The 20,575-nt window shown below is 42.8% G+C and overlaps 1 protein-coding gene across 1 annotated transcript in view; it reads right to left on the reverse strand.

Moving 5' to 3' along the window:
• Nucleotides 1-20,575, reverse strand: part of GRIN2B (glutamate ionotropic receptor NMDA type subunit 2B) — a 219,272-nt gene that overhangs the window by 30,597 nt on the left and 168,100 nt on the right. Inside the window, exons 5-9 of the mRNA XM_026101026.2 lie at nucleotides 13,094-13,302; nucleotides 12,618-12,789; nucleotides 11,816-11,969; nucleotides 10,128-10,253; nucleotides 6,937-7,166 (exon numbers count right to left, since the gene is read on the reverse strand). Coding sequence (XP_025956811.2) covers nucleotides 6,937-7,166; nucleotides 10,128-10,253; nucleotides 11,816-11,969; nucleotides 12,618-12,789; nucleotides 13,094-13,302 — 891 coding nt within the window. The remainder of the gene's footprint in view (nucleotides 1-6,936; nucleotides 7,167-10,127; nucleotides 10,254-11,815; nucleotides 11,970-12,617; nucleotides 12,790-13,093; nucleotides 13,303-20,575) is intronic.

Below are 20,575 nucleotides of genomic sequence, written 5' to 3' on the forward strand. Positions count from 1 at the left end.
CTGCTGAAAGCTGCCTGCCAGAAACCCATCTGTAAGTGGATAACAGCAGAGGAATGAAAGCCATATCACTCCCTTGTGAGTCTTGGGATACTAGAACTGGTGCACCTGAAGCAAGCAAGCCTGTTGGGCCACCAAGACCCAGGGAAGGCTTTGACCTTGAATATCCAAAGGCCAGGGAAAAGCAGGGCTCCTTTCTACCAGGTCATGTAAAAATGCCTGGGAATATATAGCCTGCCAAACATTTAGCAAATATATATATATGCACATATAACTTCAAATGTCTCAGTTGCTAGGGTAAAGCAATGAAATCTGGGGGAAGGTTGCTGTATTTTTTATAATCCTGTAGATCTTATCCTTTCATCCCTTTCCCACCAGCATTTCAGTCCTGATCATTCAGATGAAGGAGGCCAGCTCTCATCTCTCACACTGCCAACTCTTAGTGGCAGGGCCATTGTCTTTTATTTGACTGCAGAATGCCAAGTACATTTATGGCACTATATAAATAATAAATAAAAATATTCATTGCCTCCCTCTCTGCTGACTTATACTGACACGAAAAACAGGACAATCCTTTGCTTCTCTCCTCCCTTCGCCCCATTATGTAACTCTCAGAAGATGGCTTTTTCCCAGCTGCCAAACAATTAACACAGAAGTGACCAAATATGCCCAGAGTCTCCAAAGGGTTAATTCCAAGAGCTGGCTGAAAGAAAGAAAAAAGGAACAGCAAATAGTGACTGAAGCCTGGAAAATGCCAGGGCAGTGAGGCTAGAGGAATACAAAAGCTGCAAGCTAGGGACCTTGCCACATCGTAACGGACTTCACCCCTCCAGCAATTCCCACCTGTGCTTCTAGCAAAACCCAGGGACTTGTGTTCCTCCCCTGCCAGCAAAAATGAATTAAGCCTACAGTCTCACTTAGCATAACCACTCCCCATGTATCTCACCTGCTTAAACTCCTGATTAAAACACATTTTTACTGCCATTAATCCTGAAGAATCCCATTACAAGTTTCTACTGCCATTAAATTCCTCCAGATTGACAGAGAAGAGAGAATCCTGAGAGACTGAGTCAAGGCTAAAGAGTATCACAGCCTCCTCGCTGTTCTACCCTACTCAGCACTGAGCTTAAAAATGAGGGAGAATGACAAAGAAAGTAGGACGGGGGGGGCAGAAAAAACATGCTTGAAAACCCACTGATTTTAAATATTTATAGCCTTAAAACTACTGAATCACTTTTTAGCCCAGCAGCACGGAGGATCTCACAAAGCATAAAACTTGTGCCAATCTGAAGAATGCAGAATGACTATATCTACAATAAATGTACCCATCTACAGTTGTAAAAAATCATCTAAGATCATATCTATGTATACAAAAAGTGTAAACCACCAGTTAGTAAGATATGTTACTAACATATGCTATATATTTTAGTAGCTATTTATTAATATGAAGATTTTGTTATAATAACTATTTAAATAAACAAAATATAAAATGCACTATATAGCATTTCTATATAGACCATACTATAGTAACTGATGATTAACAAAGAGGTACAGAGAAATCATCAGATTTTAGGGCACAAAATTTAAGATTTCTTTGAATTTTCTGCACTTCACAATGAATCAATGTTAGTTATATTAACCACTAGTCAGTACCACTAGCGTTATATATAAAGGTTACATTTAAGGAAAAGGCTGAACACAGTTCAACCTATTTGCAGTAAGATGTCATCCCAGAGAAACTCTGTGAAAAGAAATTCAACTCCACTCTATGATGTAAGTTTTGGTGGTTTAGGGTTTTTTTTCTTTTTTTCTCTTTTTTTTTGAGTAAGGTGTGTCCTAGGCTAGGACTTTTTGCATACTTTTAAAAAGTCCTGATTCATATACAAGAGGACAGAATTAAAAGTTGCATGGTGTTACTTGCATCTAGCTAATTCATAATTTCCATAAAGGTTTCCCAAACAATAAAAATCATAGTACTCGTGAAAGAACTGCATATATTCTGCTTTCAGGGACTGCCACATAAAACTTACTTTGTGTCATGCAGAAATCTGTAAAAGTACCACAAATGTTTGTTGACAGTAAATGCATGATCCCCTGGAAAATTTGTGCTGCCTCCAAGCCACCCTACCAGACCCTCTTCCTTCTTACAGACCTTACGAGGTTCAAGAGTGAGCCCCACTTTTGGTCTCCTTGGAAAATTTGTGGCTGATGGATATACCTGTTCTACGTTTTTCCTGACCTTCTCCAGAGCAGGTATTTGTTGTACAAAATCTGAAAGCGCAGAAAAGCATTTAACCTCAATCATGTGAATAATAGCCCATTGACTTTAATGTCGGCGCTCATGAGCACAAAGTTAAGCACACGCTTAAGTGTTCTGCATATCTGGGATCCTTGTATAATTTAGATTTAATGTGCTGCAGAGTACAATGTGGGAAATAATTCATTTTTCAGTTCCATGGCCAAGCATCTATTACTGCAGGAATAAAGCAGATTCTTTTTTGCAGGTTTTTCAGTGAGATTTTTGTTTTGTATCTAGCTGAAATGTTTCATTCAGCTCAGAATAATGTGTTGTTTTGTTTTCTGGTTATCTCATTTCAACCCTTTCCTTTGTTAAAGAAAACATCTTTTTTAAAAGGGTAGGTCAATTTTTAAATGAGTAGTGTCTTTAGAAAATGGCAAGTCAAAAATACATATCAGAAATATCAAACAAAATATTTTGTTTCAAGTATGTCAAAAAGAGATATTTGGCAAATGGCAGAATTTCCCTCTGCCTTTCTGCACCACTTTTTTAAAAAAAATATTGGGCAGTTTTGACTCCAAAACTTAACTTTTGGGAAAAATCATATATACTGACAAAAATTAGCTGACCTGTGCTGTACAGAAACAGACCCTTTGTCTCAACATTTCATTAACATCTTAGAAAGCAAATAAGTCAAGTACATGCGAAATTTCAGCAAGCTATATTAATTTGCAAACATGCAGAAATCCATTTCTGTCCTTTTTATGTCAATTACAAAATTATCATTTTGATACTTTATTAGCTTCCTTGGTATTTTCAACTAATTTATAGGCATGGATACTATTTTTTTATTATTAACCTACTGCATTCTAAATTATTTTATTTAAATGCCCTGCTGGCCATCCACATTTGCTTTTATTCTATTACTACTGTATATGAATGGAAATTATGTATAGCTATTAGATTATTTCACACATTAGTTCATTTTATATAATCTTTCCTGTATTTATTGCCTTCGTTAGACTGAAATACCGCAGGCACTTGTTTCTCTAATGTGTCTGAAACTCTCCCATTATTGGAAATTGGGTTATATCTCCTGATTACAGTCAGACAAAATCCAGATCCAGGCACTGGCTGCAGTAGTCTGCAACAGGCCATTCTGCCAGCAGGGCTTTCACAGGGAGCCCAGGCCATGATGGACCCCCACGCAAGCCCCAGCCTGAAGCAGCAGGCTCACCTTTGCACAGCGCTCTGGCTAGGCTAATTAGTGCTGCCGCGAGGCCAAGCCTTGCACCAGGGGAGCTGCCCCATGCCAGCGCAACTTCATCATTTCCAGGACCAGATCCAGCCTCTCCGCTTGGCTGAGCAATGTGGACAGGCGGACATGGTTGGTGCTGGTTTGGCATCTGTGCAGGAGCAGGGCAATTCAGCAAGCCACACAGCGCCTTGCCAGAGCACAGGGAGCCCATGTGAAGGGCTAAAGGGATTTCCTATCAGACCAACTCTTCACCCACGGGATTCATGGGGCCAGTGCTGCTCTCAAGGAGGAGCGAGCTTTTCTCCCTAGAACTGCCCACAGCTGAATCGGTTTCAAGAGCCACAATCTGAAATACAATTTAGCAGCTGCAAGGGTTAACGTGGAGGAATTAATAGCCAAAGTGATGTGGGTTCCTGGTTCAGCTCTGGCAACAACTGCACAGCTAGGCAAAACAGGGTAGCACTGAGCTGGGTGAGCGTTACCAGGGTGCATCCTCAGGGCTAGAGAAGAGAGCAGCAAAGGTCATGAAGCTCAGTGTAGCGAGTCTCCAACCACCCTCCGTCCCACCTACCACCACTGCACAGAGATACTTGCTCCAGTCCAGCTCAGACAGGCCTGCTCAAGCATCCCCACCACACGGCGGAGACATGACATTAGTCACTGTCTTGCATGTCACCAGAAAGAAAATGCTGGGGCAGAGCCAAGAAACCATCCAAGTCCTTACATGGCTGGAGCATTTCAGCTCATTTTTTCTGGGGAAATCAAAGGTCAACAGCTGTGGCCATCTCTTGGAGTGTCTGTGCCTGGGCAAGTCCCACAGCATCCAAGGAGACCTTCTGGGTGGGTGTTGCAGAAGGGTAGCCAGCCTGACCTTGATGAGTTTTCCCCAGCCAGGCACAGTAATGGGGTTTGTGAGTGCATCTGGCATTCTGGCTGCGGTACAGTGCCGGTGGGATACCTTCCCCAGGTACTGTCATGCTACAAAAGCGTTTGTTAGCAGATCTGAGTCTAGGGAAGGAGGAACAATATCCCTTAAAGTGACCAGTCCCTACATACCGGTTTGGATTACATCCTCTGCTGACTCCTCTTGTTCAACAGAGGTACCCTCCCCAGCTGATGCAGCAGGCCAGGAGGTTTATATCTCAGTCTTGCCATGAAAATGAGTTCTCATGTTGGAGACAAAAGATCTGAGAGCCATACGCTTTCCTCTTGGTCTCCTGGCACTGGTCAGCAACTGCCTCCTTTGAAAGTCTGAACTGACTAATTTAAGCTGGCAGGAAAAGAGATGAAGAGCACAGCACACATCCATCTCCCCTGGGTATAACTCAGCCCTGTACAGGAGATGTAGCACTGCCTGCGTCCCAGTTAAGGACTACACTGAGGAAGGAAGTGAAATGCAGGCAGTGTGCAGGCTTTGGAAGAGGAAAAAAAAGAAGACATTCAGAAGGGTGAATTCCTCCCAAATCTGGGCATCCTGAAACAGCACAAAGGACATCTGGATGGCTGCTCTGAAATTCTTCAGGGGCACTGTATACATGAAGTGAGTGGAAGTCCATGAGCCCTGTAGATCAAGCTTATTCACTGAGGTCTTTTGGACGGAGTTATTTCCACCTGCCAGTATTTTTCAGAGACAGCTTTCATTTTTTACCAGGCAATTTTCATCTGGTTCCAGATTCTGTGGTAGAACGCCATCATTTTACCCAAATGTTGCACTTGCACTAGCTGCTGTGTTTGAGGCATACCCAACAATCTGAGCCTTTCTCTTCCCCAAGAAACACATTACATATGCTTTATGATAGCAAAAGCAAACGCTGGCATGTCAGCAAATAAAAGAGGAAGAAAATGACCTCAATCCAATACACACAGGAGACCCTACAGTGATATCAACCAAAATAGGCCCAAAGACCTGTAGCCAAGCCTCTATGAAGCTCCAGGAGTTATCACTTTCAATTGATATTTCATACACATATCTCTGCAGGTACAAAGAATACCTTGAAAAACATGAGAATGAAAGAGTACTGCTCTCTGTGAGCCCAGGCACAGCCTGAAACAATAGCCTATAGTTATGAACTACCCCGTCTAGCTCAAACAGTTGAAAACCTAATGATGACAAACTAATGTTAACTCTTTTAGGGCTGACTGGTTTTGAACAGTGTCCTTCAGTCTGAGGGAGTCCACAACCTCTAAGGAGTCTCCACAACGTAGCTCAGAAAAGTCCTTAAGCCAGCTTCCCACACCCATGACAACCTCCATCTGATAAACAAGCCTCCCCCTACCCGCTCCTCAGCACAGTGCACTGCAAATGTGGAGACATAATGAAACAAACTGATGTTGAAATGAAAACAAACAACAGGAGGACTTCTCCATCAATTGTGTTATTCTGTGTCATATTTCATTCCAGGAAAAAAAAACAACAAAAGGGGAAAGAAAGCCCTCTTAAAAATGAACCCATCATGGATTTTCTAGCCTACTGCACAGGACACTGTATACACAGGGGACCTGGCCACAGTTTATTTCTAGCCTATCATGGAGGACACAAGAGACAGTAACTATAACTAGTCTAGCAGTAGCAAACCAACACAAGCAGTCCACTTCTTGCTGCTGTTCCCCATACCAGTGTGTGCATCCTATTGCTATGGTGTTGTCCTACAATGACATGACCCCTGAAGCAGCCCCAATGATTCAGTAATGAATTCAACATGGGCAAGTAAGCCCCACAGCACTCAATTCCTTGTGAGTAGCCTCATAGCAAAACAAAAACAAAGCGGTGTGCACAACTTCAGACCTTCATAAGCCAGAGTGCTACCCTGCATGCATGAACAATCTCCTCAAAATCCTCAGTGTACAGAGCCCAGCAGAAGCAAATGCTCTGTGAAAACAAAATGCAGCGCATGTAAACAAGGCAGAGAAACACACTCCGAACAGGGAAAGATGTCTTCTGCTAAGCCTCCAAAAGCCTTGAAAAAATGATAGTATAACTCAAAATATAGGCTATGGTAAATAGACAAAGTCACACTGATTTACCCCCATGGGCAGAACCTGTCCCCAGAATAAACTAACAGGTCATATCTGCTATCTGAGTGGCCACAGTTCCCACACAGGCAAATCATTTTGTCCTGAAAAAAACAGGATACAGCCATTATACACATCATCTCCAAAGCTCCATTAATTCATTTTTTGTTGCCAATGAAGGTATGGTTTGGGATCGTACCAGTAAGTACAGTTCAGTTCTGTTTCCCTAATTCATTCCTGAAGTGCTTTGAACATGTAAAAGCATGACCAAACACCAGTGAAGAGCAGTTGTGCTATTTAAACTAGGCACTACAGTAATGTTATGACTCTGGAAAAAAATGGACATATCCCCAGTAAAAGCAGAGAAGAGAGGAGAGAGCAGCCTCTTCTGTGGAATAGGCTGCTTTTGGGGTTCAGGTGAATCCATTACCTTTTTGTCGCTCAACCCAGACACCTGGTCCACGTATTCCTCTTGGATCATGAAGGCAGCCAGGTTGGCAGTGTAGCTGGCCAGGAAGATGACAGCAAAGAAGGCCCACACAGACACCATGATCTTGCTAGTAGTACCCTTGGGATTCTGCACTGGCACAGAGTTGTTGAACACCAGCCCCCACAGCAACCAGATAGCTTTGCCAATGGTGAAAGAGGGACCTCCCGGCTCTACAGCAATTGAGAAACAAGATCCCACAGTGAGCACCTCATAACAAGTGGTCTGCATTTATATTTACACATGCATATTGGCTTCAGAGGTAACAGCATTTTCTACTCCTGTGTGAGATCCACATCTGCACCTATGTTCATGACTCCATATCCAAGCAAACTGTGACCCTGAAAAGTGATTTTTAAAAATGCCCTCAGGCTTCCATATTTATTATGTCTCAAAGATTTCTGATGAAACCTTGTGCAAAGGCTTTTGTGTATGTGACTGGAGGATCTAAAAATTAAGATTCCTTTTTGGTTCAAGCGTTGTCACCATAAATAGAGTTTGCTCAGAAAAAACTCTGCCCTTTCTAGCTGTTCAACAGCGATGTTGTCTTTGCACTCCCAGCATAAACTGCTGCAAAATATGGCCTTCACTGTGCTTGTGTAGGTGCAAGGAAGAGCACCATCTGAAGGTAACAAGGCTATTCAACTGCCTCTGCAAGTGAGTTTCATTACCCAGTCTGTTGATGACACATAAACCAGAGATGAACCCAGCTCCCCCTCCCCATGTGCTGCTTCTACGAAGAGGATATGAGTGGCGAATACTCTGATCTATTTCAAGAAAATCAGCAGCTCTGTCCTGGATAGCCCAGGAGCAGATCCAGTGTTTCAGAAGCTGCTTTTTCCCCATATTCACTTTTAAGAGCAGAAGCTAATTGCCATGTCTGCTGAGGAAGCACCAAACTAGAAAATTTGTGAAAGCCTGCATGTTTCCCAGCAGTCTCAGATCCCCTGCATATGCTAGTTCCATTCATGGGAACCCAAACCAGAATCTGCTCAACTTGAGCATAAGAGGAGCTGGCAGGGAGATTGCAGCCCGAATTACTCTAAGGATCTCCCTCCAGACACTGAGAAGATCCTCTTAGGATGGGAGCCCTCTGGCACAGTTTGAGGGCCTGCTACTTTTCCAATGGTGCCACCTTGGCTCTCCCAAATTTTGGGTTAGCCTCCCATGTTTCATTTATTCCCTTGGGTACGCTGGTGCTTATAACAGGCTTGGTGCTGCTGCCTGAGTTTAAGGTTGGCTCCAACAGAGGAGCAAAAAAGACGAAAGTCTTTTGATAGCTCCTTTCCAAAGCCCTGAGTGAGAATAGCATAATTTTCATCTGAAAGCACTATGTTACTCTAAAGACAACTGAAAGGTGCAAGGGCTCATTTTTTATTCTGATAACTGCATACAAATTTAAAGCAGAATCATAGTGGTAGTCTTAAACCCCTCTCTACTTAATGAGTGATACCTCTCAGCCACGTACCTCTGTAAAGTGCAGTATTGCATAGTCTGGATTTGTCCTAAGACACAGAAGTACAAGCCCTGCAAGTCATCAGTGGGAACTGTAAGGTGTAGGGAAACCTTGAGAAGTTCTCGCCTAAAGCCTTCATCTCTCCAATGATTACTTTCGGTACTGTCTCCAGTGATGGCTTTGCTTTCACAGTTACCTTGTCAGCTACAAACCAACACAATGATGGGAATCTCCAATCCAAACCACAGACCTTTTGAGCTCTCAGACTCTGAATGCCCCAACAACCACCCAGCCTCATTTAGGGGCTAGGCCAGGACATGCCCGCCTGACCCCAGAGAGAAAATCCTGGTGTCCCTAAAGAAAAAATCCAGGCATGGGAGGCAGGGGTATACCCTGGAAGATTCATCTGAATGCAGCCAAAGTGACATTAGCTAGAGCATCGTTACCAAACAAACACTGTAGTCTCTGCAGCTATCTTCTACATCTGCATGTTACACCTGTCAGGGATTGTATCTGCCTGATTATGCAGTGCTATTCATAATTACTCATAACTATTGATACTTGCAGCTGCAGTTCAGCTAACTTAATAACTGCACTTGACTGCACACCTGTATTAAGAACAGCTTCTAATGATACATCTGTATTAATATCTCCCAGGAGACTCACACCTTTAATATTTACTTGCATCCACAGATCCGCGTGGGCAAGAGCATCTGCTCATAAAAGCCCTCCCACCTCCATGCTAAGAGAAAAGCTCTCAACTTCCACAGTTCTGCCTGCATCCCTGTTAACATTTCTTTTTTTTTTCTTCAGCCCCCTCTAATCTGATAGTATAAATTCACTCAAAGCACTAGATCAGTGAGCAAATGAGTGCATTTTCCAACAACTCTCTCTCTCGACATTCTGAACTGACAAATAGGCCTCAGAAAGGTTTGAAGGGCTGATTCAACAGGGGGTGAAGCTAAGGAGATGACAGCTGGTTCAACGTGCTAATTGTCTTCATGCCAATAGGGCAAAACAGATCCCTGTTTCTCAGGCTGTCTGTCCGTCCTCCTCTTTAACTCAACAAGCTTTCTTCTGCAAATCAAAACCGCAGAGAAGGGTCATTCACTTGTTCCCATATTTCCTGCTTCCCCTACAAAATATTCTCTTACCCACTCCCAGGAGAATGAGCTTCTCACTTTCTCAACCGGCTTTGATAAGCCAGAGAGCCAAGTGGGGGAGGGATATGCCCAGGTGACAGATGTGGAGTCTGGAGGATATAAAACTATGCTGGGGAGGCTGACAGAGCAGCTTGCTCTCAAGTGAGATGCAGTAGTGAAGGGCAGATTGACAATGCAGAGCCCTCCGATTGCCTCAGAGAGAGCAGCACCACAGGCACTGCCAGCACCAGCTACCAGAACCCATTTCCCTTCAATGAGAAATGAATTGGAGCTAGTGCATGCTTTAGAGATGAAAGGTGCCACAGCTAGGTCTCCTGAGCCAAGCAAATTATCCATTATACACATCTGTTCTCTTCAGAGTCATTTTTCCGCCTCTCTCCCTGCCCTCTTTAGTCAGAACGCACAGATTGGAGCGGACTAGATCCATATCATGATTTAGGCAAAGGAAACACCACTGATGAAGGAGCCAGGATTAGAAGTGAGAGAGGATCACAGTAGGAAATGAATCCCCTTACCTCTGCCATCAGCAAGGCACCGATTATAGCCCACAGGGCTGAAGTACTCAAAGACGAAGACAGCCACTGCAGAGATTATAAGCAGCATCACAAACATCATCACCCATACGTCAGCACTGAACGGCTCTGGAGAGGAAGAGAAAGTCATGGTGAAAGGCCAGATACACTACAGCTAGCTCACCACTTCTTCACCTCCTTTGCCCTCCATAGCATCCTAGTGAGAATGGGGCAAACTGGGTTAGGTAAAAAAAGAAGTTAAAAAAGAAATTACTGTGAAGCCTTCAACCCAGGTCTGAAAGACTCCTTGAACTGGAAGAAGTGTAGTTTCTTTTTCTGTAATGTCTGCATTCATTCTTACAGCTACATTTGTGACACATGGCTCCATCTGGAACTACATGCAGCCATTGTGACATGCACTGATAAAACACATTGATAAAAGATTGTTCCCAGGAAGTCCTCCAGCACCATCTGGAGAGAGTGAGGAAAATCAGACCGAACTGGCTGAGGCTCAGACAAGCATCTAAACTTTCAAGAAGCTATTGAGCCAAAGAGCATCTCCAAATTTCTGAGGTTTAGCTGCAATGATTATAGTTTTTCAACTATTCCATTCCTGTAGCAACAGGAACACTGGCTCATTCTAGAAATGTTATTATTCATATTCTGCAAGTATCTAATCCCTTGCAGGTCTTCTCCTTCTCCAAGCCTGAACAGATAAAGATGGGACCGAACCAGATCAGAGAAACTTAGAACTTTGCTCCAGACTACAGCCAATATTGGAACCTCAATTTATCTGCAATTTAAAAAACTGAGTTATTTTTATTGCTGCTTTAACATACCCTGTCAATATTGGTGGACTTGGCTAAAGGCAAAAATTACTGAAGAGGGAGCAGTCATGAAACTCCTAGCTAAAGAGGTTTGGAAAAAATTCTTTACCTATATGAAGTTACTTCTGTTTGTAAATGTTCTCAGGATCCTGGCACAGAGCAGACAGCAATTATATAATTCATGTAGTGTGTTTGCTGCATCATAAAGCATTTTATAAAGCCAAATAGTAGATTCTAGGAAGGCACGGATGCCTTGGGAAAATGCAGTATCATTTCTGCATTCTCTGATTGCGCTGCATTACCAAAAGACATTAGAAAATGTTTCATTAGAAGGCATGGTGTTAGCTCAGCAAGGAACTGATGACACAACTCTTTTTCAAAAGCTCTGTTAGATCTTTAACTTCCATCAGTTGCTCTGTTAAGGGAGGGTCAAGTTAATAATTTCTTTACAAATAATGTCTCTAAAGATGCAACATTTCCTTGCTAATTGTTACCACTAAGTACAATGGCATACCAAGTATAAGGCTTGGATCATTTTTCTTCTGGCTTTGAACGTGCTTTTAGTTTAGTCCCTGGGAAACTATGTGCTGTAGCGTAGATGACAACTCTGAGTGAGATGATTCTCTGACAGAATTAGGCTTAATAATTGTTGAGAAATGCCTTGGAACTTCTAGGTAGTGTGTATTTGCATTTGCCTGGATTTTGCTTGCTTGGGATTTGGAACTAAAACATCACAGTTTATTTCTATATACCTGTCCCACAGGTATTCCCAAAAAAGGACTTTCAGGCTAAGAATCACAAGCAACCTTCACCTAGTTTTTGATGAACACAGGGTGAAGTTTTAATTTTAGATTAAAATGATACCTAAGAAGGCAGAAGGTGAGACAGTTCCATTGCTACGTGACACCATGACACTGATTCCCGTCTCAATGAAGGGCACAGAGAAATCCACCACTTCTGAACGCTCCTCATTAATGGTAAGGGATCCCACAGCCATATAGGCCCGTTTGGTGACGACCTGGAGGGAGGAAAGGAAGAGATCACACACAGGCCCAAGACTAGCCCCTTTTGAGCACCACAGGCAAGCCCCTTGTCACCCTCCTGCCTTTCCACATTGTCTTTTTACTGCCATAATCCCTTTCCCTATATTGTTTCTACTGTCTCTTCTTTCTAATCTTTCATCAGGACACCTTCTTCTTCCAGGAAATCTATAGAAATTAATCTTCCCCTCAAAGCTGATATGTGTATAAAAAATAAATCCACAGAGGTCTTAGGATAAACACATCATCCACTGAGAAGATGCCTTATCTCATTTTTCTGTCCTTGCTTTCTCCTCCCTCTAACACTGCCAAGTCTTTTGTTATTCTTTATATGCCTTCTATACAATTGAAGCTTAATCTAGGTTGCAGCCTCTTTGGTGCATGGTTATCACCCTCTTTCTTTGACTGTGAAGGCCAAATTTGTGAAACAGTAGGGAATAATGATTAACCAATGAGCAGGAAAGGTAGTCACAGTCAGAGTGTCAAAGCAGATTAATTCATCCCATGTCCAGAAAGGATCCAGGTCAATCATTTCTTTAGAGTCACTTCTGTCCCTTCCCAGGAAGCAGACCCAGTAATAAGCCCCAGCCCAGGGATGCAGCCCATGCCCTCCTTTTGCTGCTGACCTCTCCAATCATTCCATTCCATGTCCCATTGATCTTTTTCCCATGCTTGCCATTAGTCACCAGGTAGAGGTCATAGGTGAACTTGACAGACTTTGATATTTTCTTGAGGATGTCAATGCAGAACCCCTTGCAACATTTCTTCATGTAATCCGGCTCCTCATCAGTCTTGTTCCTGAACCATCACAATAATAACAGGTTAAAAGACTGGGAAAAGGTCCCTTAATGCTCCTCTGCCATCAGTAAGCTTCCCTCCCACAACATGGTGAACTTCACTTGTACTGTCTGTGCTTAAGGATGAGGGGACAAACTGCAATGACTTGCCCAACAAGGCCAGTCATGAATAGGCATGGGTCAGGCTGAGCAAACCTAGATGACTTTTCTGAAGAGGATTATCAGGTTATGCCAGTATTGGCCACTCTATATTCTTCTGAGAGGGGAGGGCCCAATAGGAGGAAAAAAAGCCGGTAGGTGCATACTCGGTCACGATGCGTTTTTGACAAGGGACTGTGTTCCTCATGCAGGTGCCACTGAGGGGGTCCACGTTCTCCACAATGACGAATGGTGCCTCTTCAAGGGTCACAATACTCAGATGATCGTCCTCACGCTCCTCAGAGTCGGGATACAGCTCGAAGCGGGGCCATACATAATACTTCATCTGCAACTTTTTTTCTTTCCATTTCCCCACCTGTGGAGACACATACAATGAAAGATAGACTTCTAGCTGCCCTATCGCTCTGCATCAACCACAGCCCCCGCTGGTCAAGGTAGGAGTACCAGTCTGGAGTGCCCATGCTCACAGCCCGTGTGAGACAGAGGCATTTCTAAGGAGAAGGCACTGAGGAAACGCATTCAAACCAGAGGGTAGAGGAGAGCAACAAAGATATTTGGGCATGTCTCATCTCTCTGATGGTCTCACTCACTGGGCAAGTGAGTGAATGAATGTGGGGGAGGAGGGGTACCATCACCGTGGTCAAACAGACATGATGTCTTTCAGCTTTCTCAGCCAAACAACAAGAGCAGAGCTTGTCTCCTGAAATGTTGACTTCAGCCTGTTAGCCACAATAAAAATGATTTTTCCTGTTAAAAAAGAGGAGAAATCAAAACAAATACTGAAACAAAATGCCATTTTGAGACAGATAAATTGAAATACTTCACTTGGAAAAGTCAAAAGAAAAATTCTTTGATTTTTCAAAACTTTGTCATTTCTTTTCGGTGAAATTCATCAAGCAGTTTCATTTTAACTGAAGTTCTTTTTGCTCAGAAATAACTCCTGCTTCTGGAAAAAAGCTGCCCATTCCTAGTCATGACTGAGTGAGTTCTCCTGAAGGACAGAGGACATAGGCAATTGGAGAGGGAGATGTTCTACAGTTTCAGGAGTGTCTTCACAGGAGAACTTAGACAGAGATACTTGTTTAACAGCAGTTCTCATTATTCCCTGCTAAGAGCTCACTAAAATATCTGCTCCTGTCTTTTTACAATGACTCAGTTACATACTTTAGCTGAGACAAGGAATTGTTCCACGTTTCTGACATGTGAAAAGGAAAATCTAGGATCATTTATGATTTTCACTCTTGCTATGTTTCCATAAGGATATATTGCAATCTTACTTCTTTTCATTTTCCGCAGTGTGATATTTCTTAAGCAAAGAGAGATAACATCTTCAAAGGTCAAAAAAGGGGGGTGGGACTCCTTTGCCTTATAGCTCCTGCCACAAATAAGAGTTGCTGTTTTGAAGCTGCTCCAGTCCCTGAAGAGACAACACATTTAGCACACCTGCTGCCCATGGTAGACCATTCCTTCCAGAAATTCCAGGAAAATTAAGAAAAAACCACCATCGGCTATACTTTCAACTCTCGAAGTCTCGCCTTTGTTCTCCTTTTCCCCCATCACAGTTGACACTAATTAGCACCTTGGTTGGCAGCTTGAGCTGGGAGTGCAAGAAACTAACTGGGCTTGAGCACGAACTTCCCTGCTCATTCCTCAGAGAAAGCCCTCCAGGCCAGGGCTGAGACACGTTGATGGCAGAGGCAGTGTGTTTGTGTGGGAAGCTTGTGCGACTGCTCTTAGCAGTGTACCTGCTCGGTGGGTAAACAGAAAAGCGTCGTTCCACTGCAATTCAGCACTACCTCCCACCACCCCCAAATTTCACTCATTTATTTATTTAAATGACAGGAAGGGAGGGAGAAGCACTTATTAGAGGCTCATTAGGTGTCAGCGGTTATTCTGTGAAACTCAAAGCCCAGCTGGGGTTTGGCATTTGAAAGCAGCCAGAATTCACATAAAACACTTGTCACCTTCAAAACAAACAAATAACCGCTTCATCTGGCCATGAAAGAAAAACCAGCTCTGGGGAGCTTGTGGAGGGAGAAGAAAGGCAGAAGGTAGCACCTGGAGACAGCAGCCTCCCCCTATATCACTCTGGTGAGGACACAGCACCCTAGCAAGAGCAGGGCTGTGGGTTTTTTGAGAAGGGGGTGAGGTAGCCATGCAGCTGCTCTGACCCTTCCCGAGGACCCTCACGATCAGCATCTGGCAAAAAATGCCAAGCGGAGCCTGCCTCCAACAGTCCCTGCCCCTGGGGCTGTTTGAAACAGGAAGCAGAACACAGCTATTTTGCTGCTTTCTTTTCTTTCATTTCAATTTCTAAATACACTTCGAGCAGCTGAAAGCTGGCTGATTGGAAGCTCCAGCAACCGGGGCCCCTTTTGCCCACAGAAGAGGGGTAGTTTTGGCTAGCACAGCAGACAGTCTGTTCTCAAACTAATTTCTAAGCGTTGATGTAGAGAGTGCATTTCTGAGGGAATAAAGACAATATATTCATAACAGCCTGTTCAGCCCTCAACTTCCCACTCGTTGACCAAGCAAGTCAATTTACCATCATCTGGGCCACAGATTTTAATAACCTATCTTTACCCCACAGGTAACTGAGCTCAGATCCCAAAACCAGTTCAGTGAAGCCACCAGACAAGCAGAATAACACATGGGGCTCAGTAGGGACTGGTGATTAAAATGCTGTGCAGAGCAGCCTAGACTTCAGCTCACTAACATTAACTTACCGTAGAAATAAGCAGTTGATGAAAGAGACATCTTGCAGTATCTCAGCAGCGCTTAGATATCACAGTAATAAGCATGATAAAACCCCTAAATGATAAATTAGATCAGATAGGCAAACCCAACTCATAATTACCCAGAAGTTCTCCGGGACAGAAGGAGAGTTTATAAGGCTGTGTGCCAGGCACGTTTCACAGTGTTGTACTACTACTTGGCTGACATTATGAAATTAGAGTAACAGTGACAGTCTTGCAACAGCCTCCTAAGCACTGAAGCACCTAACTGCAAATATGGTAGTACATGTCCTGTTTCCTTATTATCCAATAAAATCCTTACAAAATTGTCTTAGAAGGAGGAAAAACAAGATGTAAGTGAATGTACTGGCCTAAATCTTAAATTAACTGTGGAGTGTCTCAAGAATACATGCATATCTTACCATTTCATTGCTGATTTGAACAATTAGGAATGATAAATAATTGCCTACACACCTGCAGACGTGCTGATACGAATAAGCAAAATCAGAAAAACTTTGTGAATCAAGGGGCAAGGGCAGACTTTGCTAAGTACTCATGCATGCAAGAGTCAAATGTGTATGCAAGTACGTAAAGAAGAGGGAGTGTAACATGTGGCCAAGGACAGTAAAGATAGTGAGAAAAGCCACGTGTGCAAAGGATGGACACAATGCAATTGAAAGAAAACTACAGATATGCATTCTATGCTAGACAATCTGCTGTGAGAGGGAAGGAGCAATTCACTGTGGGGACAGAGGTTAGCCACAACAGAATTAAATGTCACAGATTTGTCCAGGTAATGATGCCGACTCTTAAAGAATATAACCTGCCAAGCTGCACAGAGCAGAACAAGGCACTTTTGAAGTCTCAGGGTACTTGATATTAACAGCTTGTAAACTGCTGTTACTTAGGTTCTGCTCACTGCTTGCCTCAGCAAAAAGAGGAAAAATAAACGATTCCAGGCATCCTATGTATTTGTCACCCTGCAGCTGCAGGACCCACCAGGTGTTCTGCGATCAGCGTCCAGCCACCCAAATTCCTACCAGGAGTCCTGGAGGATCACAAAATCAGCAAAAATAAGAATGGAAGAGATCTTTAAAAAGCCCTTTCTAATCACTTTTTCCAGTCCTTGGGTATGATCCTGCATACCAAACCTCCCAGGGCAGGGGTCCTAAGAGCTCAAATTTCATCTTAACTACTGAGCTACTTCTCCTTGCTCTGTCTGTGCCAGATCCAATCTTATAAAGAGAGGAATGTCATTTTGGTTTGGAGGTGGATCTGGAGGTGTTGAGGGAGGGGAGCAGCTAATTGTCACCATAAATTCAAGATACTACTTTGGATAACAAGCTGTTAGGAGGAGGAGAAGTCCGACATGACTGCAAAGAAGAAAGTGAGAGCTATTGTAGAACAAAAAGCCAACCACATGTTACTGGTTTGCCTAAGTGTATCAGCTATCCGGAACAGACAAAAGGTAAGATTGCCTATACAGGAGGAAAATAAGTCAGAACCTTCCCAAAGCCTTCCAGCAGAGTGGCAAAGTGCCTTAACCACTGTATAATGCCACCAGAATAAAGGTATGTTATGTGCATCTTTAATGAAAGGTGTTGTATCATATTACTCCCTGAAACTAATTCTTAACAGAGCTTTTTCTCCCTCCCAAGGGACGCTAAGGCTTGTAAGAGCCATTTGTGAGAGATATTTGTCTAACTTGTCCTCACACTGACAGAGCCCATGGTCTCTGTGGGAAGTCTGTTCCAGTGTTTAACTATGCTTCTCCTTAGAAAGGTTTTTTTCCTGATGTCTAACCTAAATCTTTCTTGCTGCAATTTAAACCAGGAGAGTGTATTTTCTTATTCTTCCACATGTGCTGTTTTTAGTGTTATCAGGTCAGTAAGATATTTATAACACAGAAGAGCTGATAGTCTCATTCAATGGATATCATATATGCTACACTGGCAAAAGCAACCACCTGTTCAAATAGCCAATACCCAGAGTAACCATTTATAAAATCCTTACTCAAATTTGTAGGATGGACAGCACTAAGAACAAGTTAGTCCCATGAATTTCCAAGATTCTCTGTTCCAGCCAGGGCAGAAGCCAACCTCCGAGCTTTTCCTGGTATGCTGAAGCAGGATTATAGGACACAAAAGCATATGAAGAAACCTCTAGCTAAATATTAAAAAACAGAAGAAACCTCCCCTGAAGGTTTAGCTTTCAAGGACTAGGCAGCATACAAAATCTGAGGTTACATTCTGGGTGAAAATGGAGGGATTCAGATTTATTTCTTGTGCAAAATGCTCAAAAGCATAGGGGTCTGATTTGGGGTGGAGGGTCAGAAGAAAATCTGGATCTTTGGGCCCTTCTTTTTCAAGAGATTGCAGGAGAACTATGTTCGGGCAGAGCCTTTGATAGTTTTTATCTCATTCAGGCTCCTACTTCCACCATGCCTTGCACTTCTGTTTTCTTTCCTTTTAAATCTTCTGTCACTTGCTGCCACTCCTGATACATAATAGATATCAGAAAAGGAATAAAAGGGATTTGGTTTCATTTACAGAATAAAAAAAGACCATTCCAAACTAACCTAGGACTCCAACTGTTTCCCTTATTTCCTAAACAGTACAAACAATGTTTTCTCCCTTTTTACACTCTGTCTTCCAGTAGCTGAGGGGCTTTTTCGTTTGAGTGGTGTAGCACTGAGGCAGCAACACAGTGCAGGGATTAGAAATCACCAGTTCCCTATTTTGTCAAAGACCTTTTGGACCTGATCTGCAAACACTTTTGCATCTCCACTCCATATTGTGTAAAATGGAGATAATCATATGTCCTCGCCTCCAGAATGCACTGGGTAGATAAATACAGAAAAGGTCTTGAGGCTCACAAATAGTATGGAAATGCGCAGGTAAATACACACACACACACGTTTGACAGAGCTAGATGAGAAAACACTTATGGCATGTAATTGTGAATGGTGCAAATGGGAAAGCTTTCTGCTTTTAATCTTTGCTGTCAGATAGTTAACTGGAAAAAGTATGTAGCTTTTACACCTGATTTTAATACACGGAAAATGGAAAAACAAATACAAAAAGGGTAAAGGTAGGATATTGGGCAGCTAGGCAGAAAATACTAGTGTTCTTGGCAATATAGTTGACAACCCCTCTGGGAAGCAGGGAGAGGCCAAGCTTGTCAGTACATTTGTTACGGATCCTGAATGAGGACACGGGAAAACCAGAACAACTAGGCAGGACCCAAAAAGAGCTATTGCAAGAATAATAGAAACACCATAGAAATAGCAATTATAACTGGGACACAACCAGTGGAAGGTATGCACTGCTCAGGGTACATAAAAGTAGAAGTAAACTGGGGTGTGCTGTTGTAACCCTAATGCTGCAGTATACTGTAAAGAAACAAAAGAGGATACAAATAAAATAGAATCGTTCGCAATCAAGATAGTTTTTAGAAGACTCGTACAAGATATTCCATTGGGATTGTACTACAGAGGTCTACTTTAAATACATAGGCTTGCCTTTCAGTATGCATAGAGATGTCATTGATGTTATTAAAGAGAAATTATATCAGGAACTAAGTCATTATGGGGCACTTTAGCTTCCTAGAGATAAGGTGAAGAACAAATGAAAATTTTAACAGCAGCACCCTTATGTCTTTTTTTCTGGACCTGATAGTTGACACTTTTCTTCACCCCAAAATTACTGATTAGACAATAGGTCATGCTGTTTTACACTCAGTTTGTGCAAGCAGCAAAGAACCTTACAGAAAAGCTAGTTATCAAGAATAACCTTGGATTGAGTGATTAGGGGAACGGAGAGCCTGCCTTAAAGAAGCAGATTAAAAGGCTTGTTTAACCTAGATAAATGAAAGCCAAGAGGGGATATGACTGCTCTCTATAAATAAAGGGGGGACAAATGCACAAGGGAGGAAGAAAAGTTTCTTTTAAACAGAAAAACAATATTGGCACAGGAACAAGTAGTTCAAAACTGGTTGTGAGGAAATTTGCCTTCAAAATAAGATGGTTTTTAACCATCAAATGAGGGACGTTTTGGAACAGCTGTCCAAAAAGTGCAGTGAAATCAACTTAAGTGGGGTCAAGATGATACATAGCTGATTTGTACAGGGTTATATAATGTTGCTACATACAGCAGGAGGGGTGGTACTAGATGAGCCTTTCCAGTCCAGTGGCCTTAAGTAAACAGAAGCAAGAGGAGGAAATCCTCTATGGAAAACCTTTCCTCCTTGACTTTTCAGCCTGCAGATGTCAGAGCACCATCTAAATCATTATCCCTCTGTCTCCCAACTCATCTGCACGAACACAAAGGCTCTTCTGACTGGTGTCTTCACATCCTAAGCGCACACTTTCCTCATTCAGCAGCAAAATCGTTTCATCTGCCCTAAGAATAGACCATCCCTCTTTGCCTTTAACCAAGCTGGTTAAGTCATGACTCTCATTCTCCCACTGCTGACATCACAGCCATTTCCAAACATGTCATCCCTGTGATGCTGCAAGTCTGTATCCTCAGACAGGCCGGTCTACAGCTAAGCAAGCAAATGGAGAAGAGATGCCACAGAGAGCAAAAATCTCCTGTTTACAAACACTTAGGGTGATTAATTAGCCACATCAGCTAGAGCAGACAAGAAATGGTTGTGAACACACCACATGCAAAATTAATTAACACAGAAAAAACATTCCTTCCTAAACCTCAAGTTCACCTTCCACAACCACCTGGGGAAGGCTGCTTTCTCCACTGCACCTGCAGAAGCAGGAATTGCTTCTGACGGCCTTTCAATTAAATAAGAAGCATACAGGAGATGGTGCAATTTTCTTCCCTCTATTTTTGAACAGCACCTAGAATATGCCAGAGGGAGGCTCAGCACAGAATAAGG

This window comes from Dromaius novaehollandiae, chromosome 1 (genome assembly GCF_036370855.1).
Source record: "Dromaius novaehollandiae isolate bDroNov1 chromosome 1, bDroNov1.hap1, whole genome shotgun sequence".
Taxonomy (NCBI): domain Eukaryota; kingdom Metazoa; phylum Chordata; class Aves; order Casuariiformes; family Dromaiidae; genus Dromaius; species Dromaius novaehollandiae.